Source organism: Zalophus californianus, chromosome 5 (assembly GCF_009762305.2).
Source record: "Zalophus californianus isolate mZalCal1 chromosome 5, mZalCal1.pri.v2, whole genome shotgun sequence".
NCBI classification, from domain to species: Eukaryota; Metazoa; Chordata; class Mammalia; order Carnivora; family Otariidae; genus Zalophus; species Zalophus californianus.
Genome location: NC_045599.1, coordinates 154,047,740 through 154,063,081, shown reverse-complemented (window position 1 = coordinate 154,063,081; position 15,342 = coordinate 154,047,740). Strand labels below are relative to the sequence as shown.

The 15,342-nt window shown below is 61.3% G+C and overlaps 1 protein-coding gene across 2 annotated transcripts in view; it reads right to left on the bottom strand.

Annotated features, from left to right (window-relative positions):
• The window catches only part of SLC9A3 (solute carrier family 9 member A3), a 47,717-nt gene extending 35,646 nt beyond the window's left edge, over positions 1 to 12,071 (bottom strand). For both annotated transcript variants that reach the window (XM_027604262.2, XM_027604261.1), the window contains exon 1: positions 11,745 to 12,071. In XM_027604262.2, the coding sequence (XP_027460063.1) occupies positions 11,745 to 11,958 (214 nt within the window). In that variant the 5' untranslated portion in view covers positions 11,959 to 12,071. The remainder of the gene's footprint in view (positions 1 to 11,744) is intronic.
• Between the last annotated feature and the right edge of the window lie 3,271 nt (positions 12,072 to 15,342).

Below are 15,342 nucleotides of genomic sequence, written 5' to 3'. Positions count from 1 at the left end.
GGGCCTGGGGGTCAGCTTTCCCGACCCCGAACTGGTGGTCAGGGGTCGCAGCGGCCTCACTGGTCTGGCAAGAAGAGCCCACCCTCGTCCTTGGGCGGCTGGCCGCGTGTGCCCACCATGCCTCTGCCGGTGCCTCCCGTGGGGGGCACCTCAGGTGAGCCAGGGCAGGTGTTGGGCCACGACATGCTCCTCGCAGGCTTCAGGGACCCAAATACCGGGTGCAGGGCAAGGCTCATGCTGGCCCAGGGCTGAGGGCACCTCAGCCATCGGAATGTTCTCGGCATTATTGAGTTAATGAGTAAAGGGTTTTGACAACAGAGGCTGTATTCTCAACACCAGGGGCCTCTCAGAAACTTAAAACTGCCTTCCTTCTCCAGTTGATCCCCAGCAAGGTAAGCTCTACAGGGGAAGGTAAATGGGGAAAGGCTGAGCTTAGACCTGCCACACACCAGCAGAGGGTGACAGAGCCCTGGCGACACGCGCACCCCTGAGCCCTGCTCCGTTCGCTCACTATATTTTTTAAATGGTGGTCGGATGACCCCCACCCCAATCCTAGCATCACTGTGCTGGAGACAACTGGAAACACCAGCCCTGGCGCAGGAGGGAACAAGGTATCAAGGAAGAAAAGGTAAACTAATGGCCAAGGTTTGAGGCACACGTGTGCGGGGCCAACAGCCAGCCACAGGGTGGTCCCCCTAGGCCTGGCCAAGTCCACAAGACGCCCCCCCTAGCTGAGGACTCAGTGGGTAAAAGCCAGCACCCACCAGGACAAGGCCGCAAAACCATTCCACCCAAGGACAGGTGAGGACCTGGAGGCCGCGGGTAGCCGGTGTGTGTGCCGAACGCCTCTCTCCCTGGGCACCCCAGAGCTGGCTGGGTACATGTGCCCGTAGCTGACTGACCATCCGGGCATTGTGGTTTTTACACAACTATTGTTAGTTGACCTGTTATTATGACCGGGCACCGTGCAGGGTCATCACTGTGTCCACAGGACATCCGCTGGGCACCTTTTAAGCAACCTTCATGCATTTGTGCACCTGCTTACGTCCACCCTTGTGGCCACATGCAAGGGAGATGTGGATGCAGGCCACGTCCCTGCTGAGGAGGCCAGGGCATTGGAGGGGAGAGTAGCTAGCCCACAGCAAGGCCACCATACATCCCTCAGATGCAGCAACGGACCAGGCAGGAGCCCCAGTGCAGGAGGCCCTGGAGTTGCATGCGGCTGTGTGATGTGGCCAGCCTCCAGAAGCCTGGCTGGGCCGTGGCTGCTCAGGGATGGTGAACATCGCTTCCCTTCTGCTTCCCACCCCGACATCCTTGGGCGTGGTTCCTGGCCCCAGCCTCACTCCCAGAGGCTCTGATTCAAGTTGTCTGGAGCCGGCCCTGGGGGGCTGAGCTGGACCAAGCACCGCTGGTGTCACCAGGCTCCCCAGCTGCCTGAGAGAAACTGAGGCCAGAGACTCTCCCACTCCAGGCTACACAGGCAGTGGATCCCCATCTGGATCCTCAGCTGAAGGAGCAGGAGGAAGGCATGAAGGCTCCACGGGACGTGGGGAAGGGCAGCGGCCCCCCATGCACACTCTCGGCACGCTCTGTCACAGGCACGACCCCAGCCACCTTCTGGGGAATTGGCCTCTGTGCAGAGAGGGGCTGTGGCCGCCCAGCCCTGCTGTTGAGCACACCTATTCCCGGGCCTGCTCTGGGGGGCCTGCTGACTTCTCGAGCTGGAAAGGCCTCTGCGGCCCCACGACACAGCTCTCGGTGGGCCCCCTCCACTGGGATGGCCAGGGGGTGGCTTCAGCTCCCTCCTGCACCCACTTCCTCAGCCCACTCCCCTGAGAGCCCAGCTGCTCCCGCGGGGGTTGGGCAGGGAGCTTCCCTTTGAGACTCTGTGCCCAGGGTTTGACAGCCAGTGTGGAGACTCCCTTGGACCGTGTGTGTGGGGGGGTGACGATAACTTGGCCTTCGCCCAATGTCCCCTGAGCACCTGCCGGGTCTGTCCACTCCTCCCTGAACCTCCATAGGGAGTGTTGGTGTTACGGAGGCTCACAGGGTACCTCACGACCCCAGAAAGCAGCCCTGAGACTTTGGTGTGTGGGGAATCGATTTCAGATCTTCAGCCACAGGCTGCAAAACCCTCAGACCTCAGATGGAGACTGCACACAGGGCAGGACACACACGCGCACCTGCACGTGGACATGAGGCGCAATGTGCACCTGAGGTCCCCCTCCTGCAGTGCTGTCCTGTTCGGGTCTATGTCTAGCTAGTGGGCTGAAGGTGACCTGCACTGAGCAACCAGCATGTGAGGGCTAAGGGGGACCCAGGTCCACGGCACCCCAACAGCCAGGGCTTGTTAAATCCCAGAAGAAACAGAACCCCCGGGAGCTGGTGGTCTTCCACCTTCTGCGTTGTTCCACAAGCTGTCAGAAACAAGTACTTCCAACTTCTCACTTTGCCTTTGCAAGAAGAAACCATTCCCCAGCTGAGAATTCACAAGCAGTTGGACTTTAGCATGATAGCTCGGCAGGTGGTGAATTCACTGAGGCTTCCTGATTCGCCCAGGAAAGGGAGAAACAGGACCCAGCCCTCCCCCACACGGCCCTGCACCCTTTCTCCCCGGGCACTGGGTTGTCCCTGCCCCCAGAGGCTGGTGGTCCCGGCAGGGGCTCGCTGGATGCCTCCCAGAGCTGACACACCGGTGCCTGGAGCAGAACGTTCCACTGGGTGAGGGGAACCTGGGAAATGACTTGGCTCAACCCCCCACCCGAAAAGTCCACACCTGCCAGCAGGCCCCCAGCCTCCCTTGTCAGCCCTAACCACCTGCCATTGCAGCCCAGTGACCCTGAGCCCCACGGGGGCCCCCTGGGCTGGTGCCTCCCCGTGGACCACCTCCCCCCAGCCCCTCTCACTCTGCCTGGCCCCCTCCCTTCCTGTGTGGCTCATCTCAACTGTGCCCCTGATGGGAAGCCGACACCCCAGCCACAGTCTGACTCCTCAGCCTGGACTCTGACCCCCTGTGTCCAGCAAACCATGGGGCTCTCAATCCTTTCTAGAACTGATGAATGAACACTTGGGTTGTAGGGGTAGGACTTGAGACACAGCTCCATGGGAAGTCCAGCGTGAGGCCGAGGCCCAGGCCGGACCCCTGACCCGACTGGGGCATCTTGCGTGACCTAGAGAGTGACCAGCACCAACACCCATGGTCACCCTAGCGGGCGGTGTGTGCCAGGCAGGGCAGGGCCGGCAGGGCGGGGGCTCCAGGCAGGGGCGGCACCATGCACACTCAGCCTCTCGGCCCCTCCCCTGCCTAGTGGTTCTCTGCCCCCTGGGACGCTGGAGGCACGGAGGCCAAACCACAGTGGCCTGGCAAGGCCCTTCAGTGCTCAGACGTCTTGTCTCATGGACGCTCAGAGGGGAAGGGGGAAGGCCTTTAATCTTTGAGGTGACCTTAACCTCTGATCAGACCCTAGAGCACATACACACTGGTTTTCGACTTGTTTGTTCCGAACATGTTTAAGGGAAGAATCTTATACAATGAGAGGGATTGTAGCAGCATTACAATGCCCTTGGGGAGGGCTCGGCTCATGGAGTGACAGGTCTGAGCTGCCCTCACCCTCCCTGGAGTCTTGTCCGTCTCAGTGGAGACATGCGCACCCTCGCCCAGAGGCCTCCGTGGCCCCTCTTCCCTGTGACGCGTGTGACTGATTGCCGTGCTGGTCCCTCGGACCTCACCTACCCCCTCCCCTGGCTAAACCCCACACTGCTCCTCAGACACACCCACACACACCCGCCTCAGGGCCTTTGCACTGACTGTTCCACTCCTGAAAATGCTTTCCCCTAACCCACAGGGCTCACTCCCCTTCGCCTGCCCCTTCACCTGCGCTATCCTCCATCCCTCATTTGTTGTTCACTACAGTACATGATGCCATGTATCCTGCGGCATGATCTCATTTGTCTGCCCCCCCCAGGAACCTGCACTTGTCCCGGGGCACCTGCCCTTGTCCCGTGGCACCTGGTCCCGTGGCACCTGCACTTGGGCTGTGGCACCTGTGTCCCGTGGCACCTGCCCTTGTCCCGTGGCACCTGCGTCCCACGGCACCTGCACTTGGGCTGTGGCACCTGCGTCCCGTGGCACCTGCCCTTGTCCCGTGGCACCTACATCCTGTGGCCCAGAGCAGCATTCGGCGCTGGGTGGCACTGATGTTTTTGAAGTGAGCACTGAACTGGGGAGCACTCTCCCAGCAGCCAGAGAGGTAGCTGCTAAAACTCAAGCGCTTGGAGACTGCATTAATCAAGTCAATCAGTCATGCCCCCAACAGTGGCCCCTGCGCTGATGGTATTGACCTGCCTGGGACCCAAGTTCCAGGCTCAGCACAGGAGTGTATGAGCCGGCAGCCATGCGGGTAGGCACCCGAGTCCCTGGAGCCGTCCAAGTGAGCGCCGCGTGGGGTGAGGCGCTCCCCGCCCTCAGCCCGACACACCCTGGGTGCTCTGGGCAGATGCTGGCCCTGCTTTGTCCTGGTCTGCCCCCTGCTAGGGGTGTTGTCTGCGGTGCAGCGCTCCCAGGAGGCTGTGTGGCAGTTGGGGAAAGAATTCAGGTAAGGAGTCTCTTCCCAGGCCCAGAGCCTACATGGTCTGGATGCAGCTTACCGGTGGAGAAGCGGGCCTTCAGGGCTGTGCTCAGGCTCTCACCCACCCATCCATGCAGCTCGGCGAGAGCAGCGCGGGCAGGCCAGGTGCCAGGCACGGAGGGCACGACACAAGCCAGACACAGCCCCTGCCTTCACAGCACTGACCTCGGGTCCTTGGGAGTAGGGCTGGGCTTGCATGACGGGGTGGAGTCTGGGGAAAGCCACATAGGGTAAGGCCACACCAGCGAGGGTGGGAGTCCACCATGCACCCACTAGGCTGTCCTGCTTCCCTGTCCTGACTGCCCTTGGGCCTCTGTTGCCCCACCAGCCCCTCTGCCGCCTCGCCCCTCACTAATGGTGTACCTGCCCCCCAGCCCAGAGGCCCTTGGAGCTCACCATCCCCCAGTCGCACAGGCTCTGCAGGTAGGGCTGGGGCGGGGAGGGGCCAGGGCAGCACCTGGGCTCACTCCTCACCCCTTCTCCGCCGGCCTGAGCAGAGAGAGGAGACAGAAGACGAAGATATGAAGCAGAGATAGGGAAGGGGTGGGAGATAAGTAAGGTCAGGAAGGAAGGCCGGAAGGCAGCGCGGGGGCGAAGGTGCAGGGTGGGGGCAGAGAGCCGCCCAGCGAGGCACCCAAGCGGCCCCGAAGTTCTCGTTGGTGCAGAGAACAGGGACCCCAGCTGTGCCCCCACGGCCCAAGCAGGAAACCACCCAGTCGGGGCTCCGCAGGGCAGACAGGTTGGGTAAGCAGGCTCTGCTCAAGACAAGCACCCAAGACCTGGAGACTCAGACCCAGTGCCTGAGAGCGGCCAGCAGCTGGACTTGGAGCCAGGGGCCCTGTGCTCCTGGGAAGAGGCCCGTCCCAGGACCCAGCCAGCCAGAGCCAAGGAGCCCTTCTCTGAGGGAAGCTGCAAGCACGTGCCAAGGCAGGGCAGGAGACGGACAGTGGCGGAGAGACCTTGGTCAGTCCCGTCCCTCGTTGGCTGAGTGCCACCCCCATCCCCCAGTGTACAGCTCTAGGTAAAACTCGCTGCCAGATGGGCTTTGGACACTGGGGAAATGCATGGTTGGGAACCCTAACTTTAGACACACCCAAGCTTCAGACCCCAGCTCAGGGACCTGGCAGGTGTGGCAGGAAATCTTTTCTCCAACCCATAGGGACACAGAGGAAACCACAGCCCCTTCCTCAAGGGGCAAGAACGGCGGGGGAGGGGGGTTTCCTGACACATCTGCCAAGAAATAAAGTGTGGGGCTGAATGCGGCCCAGGTCAGGAAGGCACAGAGACAGGTCTCAGGCGACTGCGGTCACAGAGCACTGAGCGTTCCCCAGAGAGGCTGACCTGGGTCCAGACCCCACACTGGGGCTTGGAGCCTTGGGAATAACACCAAGACTCTCTCCACTTACAGGAAGTTGGCCCAGGAAGAGCCTCCCCAGGGAGTCCCTTCCATGAGCAGGCAGGACTGGAGGCTATCAGTACTTCCCAACCTTTGCCCCTCTTTCCTTGGGTTATTTCAGTGTGATACCTGAGCTCCAAATGCCTATGGATTATTTACAGCCTGTGGCTAATTCCCCCATGGGCCTTCCTGAAAAGGGAGACTTTACACCTTCAGCATGGTAGAGGCTCTTGGAAGGGCCCTTGGTTCTAGGCTTTGGATGATGGGTCTTAACTCCAGGCCCACTGATTGCATCTGTCCTGCCAGGACTGGGGGTCCACTAGGGCCCACTGACTCATCTACCCTTGGGAGGATGGGGCCTACTGGGGACTCCTGTTGCTCACACTGTCCTTCTAGGTCCTCTTTTTTCCAGATCTCATGCATTCCTTCGAGGGGAGTAAGGGAAATCCAGTGGAAGCAGGCAGGAGGGTATGATGGGGAGTGCCCAGGAACCCACAGGAAAGAGCCGGACAAGGGTGAGGCTCAGCACCAGGGGCTCCAGGTCCTAGGATCAGAGCACATTAAGTCAAAACCAAAAGCTTCTGGTTTTAACCCCAGGAGGTAAACACCATCCCATGGCTTCCCCCCGCAGCCTGGGAACATGCCTGGGCCAGACGCCCAGCCCCACAGCTGTACCTCAGAGAAATACATGGATTAGGTGGGGGTCTGGGTGCCCTGGGTGACACAGCAGAGGGTGTGGATGGAGTGCCAGGGATGTCCCAGGCCGTCGGTCCATGCGCCACCCCCCCCCCATCAAGGGCACAGTCACAATGATGGGAAGGGGCTTTGGAAGCAACAAGAATTGGGGTCCAGGATCACAGGGCCCGGAGGCTCGAGAGACTGGATTGATAAGCCGGCAGTGGCATGTCAAAGACATGATCCCAGGGCTGCACCCTGCCTGGAGCATAACTAGGGGAAGGCACTTCCCACGGAGGCACAGCGCGGGTCACAGGCTCTGGATGCTGCACACCTGGCCCTGGCCCCCCCCCCCCCCGGGTGCTCTTCCCCCAAGACCAGGGGTGACAAGGGCTTGCAAAGCCCCAAGGGCACTGGCGGAGGTGACCAGGAAAGACCACCTCGCCACCACCCCTGAGCCCCCAGCCTTCCAAGCCAGAGGGCCCATCAGCCACTGGGGTCCTCCTGGGGTGTTTCCACCTGGTTTGAGTGGGTGGGGTGTGAGCCTGGGCTGCCCCCTTTCCCAAGAGAGGCCGTGGTGGAGAGAGCAGAGACGTTCAGGCTCAGAGAGGGAACCCACCACTTCCCAGCCGGCCCACGTCAGGGGTGCCCTCGCCTCCAGCGCATCAGCGCCATGAGCCCACTTCCGAGACATGTCCGCAGCCTGGGTGTCCTACCAGCCCACACACACCGACACCGCCCCTGACCCTGGCCTCTGCCACTGCAGCCCATTCTGCCCAGGGCTCTCCCGATGGCTCCGGCTTCCTCCCAGGCAGGATCTCGACCCCCTCGCCGCTCCCACTCTCTCCGGAGGCTCCTCCCCGATGCGGCCCAGTGCCCACCTCTCACCCTGGACCCCCTGGGATGTCAGCTGGACAGCTGAGCCATGTCTGTCCCCCGGAACCCCCTACCTAATGCCTGGGAATAAAGGGACCCCGTCAACCTAGAACTACCCCCTCCCCCAGAATCCCCTCTGGTGCCCCTCCTGTCCATTCTCTGCCCAACGACCAAGGTAATAGTCTCAGAGCCCAGGTCTGTTCGAGTCCCTCCCCTTTGTGCCACCCTGGGTAGAGATCAAGGTCCTCCAGGGTCTGTGCTTGTGCTGGTTTGGCCTCCTCTGGCCTCCAACATTCTAACCTCTCTCTTCCCCCAGAGGTACTGTCCTATAACCCTGCCGCCCCCGGGGCTCTGTCTCCAGAAGCTGCCTGGATCCTTACCCCCCAGGAGGCCCTTCAACCAGTGCTCCCCAGCCTCGCGACCTCTGCACGGCCAACGTGGGTCGCTGAGCCTGCTGCCGGCCCAGGCTTTGGTCCCCAAGGAAGGCCCGAGGATAGAGAACACAATTAAGAGGAGAAAACCCAGCCTGGCCCAAGGCCCGAAGGGACCCTGGTGCAGGAAGCTGCAGATTCAGGAATCCCCAGGGGCCCAGAGGAAGGAACTATACGCCCGTTCAGGGACAGAGATTATCCCACTGCAGGAGGGCCCTCAACTTCTCCGGTCCAGCAGGCTCCACCTGTGGGTGGGCTCCCTGGCCTTCTGAATTTCCTAAAGGTACAGTAACAGGCAGGGGCCCCCGGAGTCCCAGATGCTTACAATAAGCCCTTTGCTGAGCCCCAGACATGGGGTCTTAGGGGCTGGGGGTCCATGGGCTCAGCAGCCACACCTATTTCTCACCCGTGCAAAGGTGCTGCTTCCAGCGGTAAACCCAGACTCCTGGGCCAACTCGCTGGTGGCCATGACCCTGCCCTCTGGTCTTTCTCTGTCCCAAGCTGCTTGAGGTGAGAAGCTGCCTCAACACATTCGTGTGAGTTATTGCGTGGTTCCAGGGTCCACGGCAGGTTATACGTAGCTGGAAGAAATCTGACCTCTGCAGCGCAAGGTGGGATGTGGACTAAAATGAGCACTTGAAGCCACTGGTAAGACATTTGGCAAGTGCTTGGAAATGCATAGAAACCTGCTTTTCTTCTGTTTCTGTGTCTTGAAACCAAAATACCCTGACCATTTTAAATGATGAAAGGGGCCAAAGAGGCTCAGGAGCATGAACCCTGGACTGTGGGGTCAAGAAGGAAGCACACCAGGATCCATGCCTTCCCCTCATGTATGCACAGACCGGACACACCGCCATGCAGCCTCCAGGCTGCACCCAGATGCAGGTGAAGGTGTGTGGGGGAGTGCTCTGTGGGGGTTTGCGAGAAGGGGCGCTAGGGTCCACTGCACAGGGAGGGGTCTGGGAGCCAGGTCTGTGGGGCAGGAAGGGGGGAGGAGCCACATGGCAGATGGTTTCCTACCTTCAGGCAGGGCGGTGGGCTAGGCATTGGGGAACCCCTGGGGTGTAACCCTGACCAGGTCAGATCTCTGCTTGTCCCTGTGGAGAACAATGGATCCTGGGGGTGGGGAGGGGTGGAGCTCCAGCTCACTGGGTCTGGTCAGGAGTGCAGGTAGACCACTGAGATGAGTGCTTTGTTGCAACTCTTGGTTTGTGGGGCTGAACAGGAGCAGGGGTGTCTGGCCTGTTTGCTAAGGTTTGGTTTGGTTTTTGAGGTCTGGAAGGCTGAGAGATGGCAGGGGGTGGGGTCCCAAGGTGGATGGAGGAGGGACAGCTGAGGGGCAATGGGGAAAGGGCCAGAGTGGAAAGGGGTGGGGGGCTGCAGAGGAAAGGGCAGAGGTGGGTGTCACCAGAGACCCATACTGAGCCACCAGGAGAACCTTGGGGACCTGGGCAGGGTCAGTGCAGCAGATTGTCTGGGAGTAAAGTGGTGAGCGTGAGGGAGGGACGGGGGGGGGGTAGGCTGGGCGTGGGGAGAGTCATGACTTACTTTTTCAGATGGGGAGACTGAGTCTCTGAGATGCTGCCTGTTCCCTCGTGAGACCACAATGCCATCATAGTGGGAACCTCCAAATACAGGAGAGTCAGGGCAGGGCTCGGCCCAGAGCAGGAGGGCTCTGCAGGTGCAGCTGGGTCAGCCCCATGGGTCTTCCCTTAGGATCCTTGCCATGTTGCCCTGAGCACCCCCCAAAGTCTCCACCAAGGCTTGACTCTTGCCCCTTCAAGGGGAGTCAGTAATCCCAGATGACAGCAATGGAATGCGGATATACAGCGAGCCTTTTTAAATGAGTGTGGGTAAGAAAACGGATTCTGGGCTTGCCCTGACCAGGACACAGCTGGCAGAGTGGGTGGCCATGCCACCCTGGAGAAGGTGCCCTCAGGGCAAGTCCGAGGTGTTGGAGACTTGCAGGGACATGGCTCTTCCCGGGTGAATAGCAAACTCTGGGGCCAGGCAGACACCCAGGTCAGTGCACCAGCCTTTCCGCAGTCTCTCCCCTTAGGGCCTACTGACCAGAGGGAGCACTGGTGGCTGTCACCGGAATTTCAGATGCAAGGCTCCATCTCTGGATGCCGCGGCGGGACTAGGAGAGGCCCCAGCTCACAAGGAAAGCACACATCTGCTTTACAAGACAAGGGTGCTCCATGTCCCAGGTGTGGACCCCCAGAGCGTCACGGGTTCACCCTGCTCCAATCACTCTTATGGTGGTTTCACAGGCGAGAGAAGGTGGCAGAGGACAGGAGCCCCGCCCCCCAACAGAAATGGGTCACTCCAGTGTGGGTGTCGGGACAGGGCTCTCAGAAACCCAGGTTGGGGCTGGACCTGTCCAGGGAAAAGTGTCAGCCATTCACCCACGGCAGACGTGTTCGGAAAAGACACAACATGAGACTTCACGTGGGTGCTGGAGTTCTACCCCTGGTATCACAAAACCCCAGAAAACCGAGTGCAGACAGAGTGAGCATGAGACCAGACAGCCAGCCGGGGCCAGGGACAGACATGAAGAGCCGTCTGAGGAAAGAGGAGGAGGCAGAGGGATGGCCAGTGCCTTCAAGAGCCAGAAATGAGAAGGACCTCCGGGTAGGCAGGGCACAGAGCGGGCGGGGCTGACCGGGACACAAGGTAACCAAGCACCGCCCGCGCTCCAGGCACCCCGAACCCCAGGCCCCAAGTTCTCTAGTAGGTTCTCCCCAGAACCTGACCCTCCTGTCCCGCTGAACACTCAGAGCCTAATGCCCCAGGGGGGGTCCTTGCCAATTTGCGGTGTCCCTCCCCATCCCCAAATCCCTGCCTCCTGCCCTTCCCTGGGGAGGGTGTCTTCAGACCCCCCCTTCACCCTCCCCCCAGGCTCCACCTGGTAAGTCACACAGGCCACCATCTCTCCACCACCTCCGGAAGACCCTCCGTGGTGGACCGACATGTTGAAACTCCGGTCCTCGTAAGCTCTTAAGAAGGCTGACCTTCCCATCACCTTGCCCGGGAGTTACCTGCGGTTCCCACTTGCTGGCTCACTGGAGCAAGTTAAGAGAAATCTGACAGACCAGGATTTTTTAAAAGAGAAACACTGTCAACGGAAAAATTGCTCCTATGAATAGGATTTTACTGGGTTTAATCTTGAGTGGCACGGTGTTTCTTTCTGCGCTGAGAACCAAATATCCCTGCCGTGCTGATGGCAAGAACCTGCTCTTTCTCCCGACATGGAACAGCCCCCACAAGCCCGCAGACAGGACATCTGGCTGAGGGCGCCCCAGGGCAGGAGCGACGTCTGCAGGCCTGGATGCAGCCGAAGGGAGCCCCGGACTCGAAATCCAGGAGCCCAGAGCGCGCGGGGCTCCGGAGGCTGCGCCCGCTTGGCCAGGATCGCGTCACCCTCGGCGACCGGCACGGCCGCTCCGGGCCCGGCCAGGCTCGCAGTCCGCACCTAGCTCTGCCTGACCCGAAGGCCTGACTCCCGGGGGCTGGCAGCGGCGCTCCACGGCCCGGCCGCGGGGCAGCTAGCGCCCGACGGGGAAGACCGCGGGCCCAACGGAGACCCCGAGGAGGGCAGACGCGGGCGCGCCGCTCTGTACCCGGGGGCGCAGGCGGGGCCACGCAGACCCCGCGAGCCCGGCGGGGGCAAGTGGAAGGAGAAGTCGCAGCGGGGCCATGACCTCGAGACCCATCGAGCCCCGGGCCTCTTACCGATCTTGGCCAAGCTGGCCACGAGGATCCACAGCGCGATGATGTACGGGTCCCGGACATGGGGCCATTTGAAGGTGACCACCTGGAAACCCTGGCTCTCTTCGTGCGCGCTGCCAGGCTCCTCGACGCCCCGCACCCGCGGCAGCACTCCCAGCGCCAGCAGCAGCGCCAGCAGCAACCCCCAACCGGAGCCCCGAGCCCCGCGCCCCAACATCTCAGCCACCGCTCAGCGCCCTGTGCAGACGCTCATGGCGTGTGGGTCCTGCTGCGCTCGGCGGGACGCGCTGCGCCGGAGCTGTTGGACGTGCGGGACCCTCGGGGCTCGCGTTGGGCGGCGTGGAGCCCAGCGCACTCGGGGTACGGGCGGCTGTCTTGGTCCCCGCCCGCCCGGGTGGCCTTTAATCCGGCAGCCCCCTCCCGCCCCGGGGCGGGGCCTTCCCGCCCCCGCTGCGCGCACGCGAGCGCGGACACCGCCGCACGCTCTCGGCACGCCCGCCCAGCCTGCACACGCCCACCCCGGGCGGACCGGTCGTCCTGACCTCACCTCCTCACGTCCGCGCTCGGTCCCCTCCATCTCCCTCCCCTACCAGCCCGCCGAGTGCTGGAGCCCGGGGCTGGAGGGCGCAGGCCGGGGCGGGGTGGCGGGGGGAGCGGTCTGCGAAGCCGCGCGGCGATGCGCAACCGCCTCGCTAGGGGGTAGATCGCAGCGTCGGGGCCCCTGCTGGCTTGGCTGAGGGATGGTGGGCGGCAGGTGCCTCGGGCGCCCCTCAGTGGCCTTCGCTCGGCTCCCGAGTTGCCTGGGACAGCTTGCCCCAAGCAGCTGCTTATCCATAAACACAGGATGCGGGGCTTGCTGACCCCGCTAGAGGCTGGAGGGTCCAGGAGGGGGCCAGCCCCAAAGCCTGGAGCTATGTCTTCATCACACACCTGCATTTCGTAACAGGATGAAACAACTTGTCAGAAACCAGGTTCTCTCCCTCCAAACCAGGGGCGGTGCAGAATCCAGGGCATTCTGCCCTTCCGCATGCGTGGTGGCCCTTGTTCCTTCGTGAGGGACCCTCCACCCCTGATCTTGGAGCCAGCTGCCAGGGCTCAGAGCAGAATGCACTTTCTACCTGAGGGCTTGGCCGCCAGTGAAGTCCAAGCAGGATGTCTGCCCATAACCCTTCCTGCCTGCCCTGTCACCTATGATGGCTCACCTGGGCACCTCAGATTTGACAAGGCAAATGCCCCCTTTGCTCCCTTCCCCAGCCCACCCTGCAGCCTCAGCACCACCGGGCAGCTCCATCTTCCTGCTGTCTGCTCCACCTTCAAAATACAAAGGAAGCCCAGCCCCTGCTCAGCAGGTCCAGCCACCATGGGGCTGTGGCAAAGACTTCTCACCTGCATTCCCTCCACTTGCCCTGTCTGGCTCTCCTGGTGAGCCTCCAGTTCAGAGGGAAGGCCCAGTCTCCCCATGATTCAGGTCCCTCTCTGACCTCCGAGCTGCCCTCCTGGGGACCCGTGCACTTGCACCCCCTCTATTTCCCAAGGTCCTTGTCTCATAGCTGATCTCTCAGCTCACAATTGTGACATCTGAGCTCCCCTCCCTCCTGGCTGTGTTCCTCCATGTCTTCTGACCTGCCACCCACTCAGTTTGACTGATGATTGTCTGTGGGAACGTCTGTTCCATGAGTGAGGGGCTCCACAAGGCTCATGGCTGCATCCCCCTTCCCGAAACGGCACCTGGCATCCAGGAACACTCAGGGGAAATTGGTTGGGTGGAAGGACAGAGGGGTAGGTGGGCAGGTGGGGGGCAGGGGCGTGGGTGGACAGATGGATGCATCTTCTAATATCAGAATGTAGGTCAGGGTGCCAGGAGATTGGAGCTGGACGGAGCTGAGCTGGATGGCTTTATTCCTTGGGTTCTGTCCCCAGTTTCTTGCTGGTGGGAGGTGGTTGTCAGTTGTGTAGTAGAGAGTCCAGTGAAATCATGCCCAGCTGGGCGAACTGGCCGGGTGGCTGAGCACTGAACGTCTGGGTGACCTTATGGGAGGATGCTGGAGGGGGCTCCAGTCCTCCCTGGGTGTCCCTGGAGGACTGTCCTGATGAAAGGGCCTCTGCGGTAGTGCAGGGACCCTTGGTAGAGGGAGGAGGGCCAGGCTCAAGCAGAGCGGGGCTGGAATGAGCTGGGCACAGCGTCCAACAATAGGAGGGTGTGACTGGCTGCTGGGGTAGCCTTGTGTGGAGGGCCATGGGCGGTTGTGGGGTTGCTTCCAGCTCAGCCGTGTCTCTGTTTCTCTCCCCAGCACCATTCTCAGCCTCCTGACCCAGAGAGAGTGCCAGTGGGACAAGGTTGGGTTACCTCCAGCCCAGACACACTTCTCTGTTCTTTCCTCATGGTTCTTGAGTGAAGTCTTCAGGAAGAGTGTCTCTTTGAAGATGGTGTCCTTGCATTCCACAGGAAGGCCAGGTTCCCACCAGAACATCTGGTCACTCCACCCTCTGGGGTTTTCATGAGGAGCTTGTCCTAAGAGCTCACGCCATTTCTCCTGGGAGGGGCTGCATCTGAGGCCCAGGGAGTGGTTCAAAGGGCAGGAGAGCTGAGAATCGTCATGTGGACCCATGGGTCCGGTCTGAATGCTGGTGCTGGTGATTGGCCCTTAGGCGCTGTGCTGCAGAGCTGGCTGGAAGATGCCCAGGGACAAGGGAGAGGGGTGTCCAATGGAGAGTCAGAAGCAAGCCCCCGAAATGGTGCGAACTTCTGGGGCTACATGGCAGGATCTGTGGGCATTTGAAGGATGACTGTGCCTGCACTCCTGAAAAACTTTGGGCCAGATGGTGCCTCTGTCTGAGCCGCCCTTACATGCGGAAGTCTGCTTGGGGAAGTGGAGTGCCTTGCCTCCTGACACCCACACCTGGCTGACCCACTTCTCCGTCAGTGCCCCGCCATGGACAGGGGCCACAGGGCCCCACACCTCTCTGCCTCTGACAGAGTTGTGGCTTCACACAGAGCTAGAGGCCTGCCATCCACATCCAGCAGAACTGTGAATGGTGCCCCTCAGAGTCGTGCTGTGCACAGTTCTCACAGCTGCGAGGCCACGTGAACCTGGGGGCCTGGGTGTGTACGTGTATGGTGGGCCGTCTGGGGACGCATCCTTGGGACCCGGTGTGTGTATGACTATCTGATAACCACCTTCCCCAGCCCCGCCATCAGGTGCTTCCTCCCCTCCCCTCCCCTCCCCTCCCCATACCTCCCCAGCGGCCTGGGTCACCTGTAGGTTTGCCAGCACATACGTTGTCTTAGTCTGCGTGGGCCACCAGAGCAGGTGCCACAAATGGGAGCTCACACAACAGAAGTCTATTTCCTCACAGTTGTGGCTGGAAGTCCAAGAGCAAGGTTCTGACTGAGTCCAGTTCTGGTGGCTTGGGGGGGGGCGCTGTGCCCTCAGTGGTCTGTCCTCAGAGCAAGGAGGCGGGGAGAGAGGGAGAGCTCTCTCATCGTCTTCTTATAGGGCCACCCCATTCGATCAGGCCCCATCCTTATGACCTCATTGAACCTTAATTACCTCCTAGAGATCCTATCTCCAAATACCATCATGGGTGGGGGATAGGACGC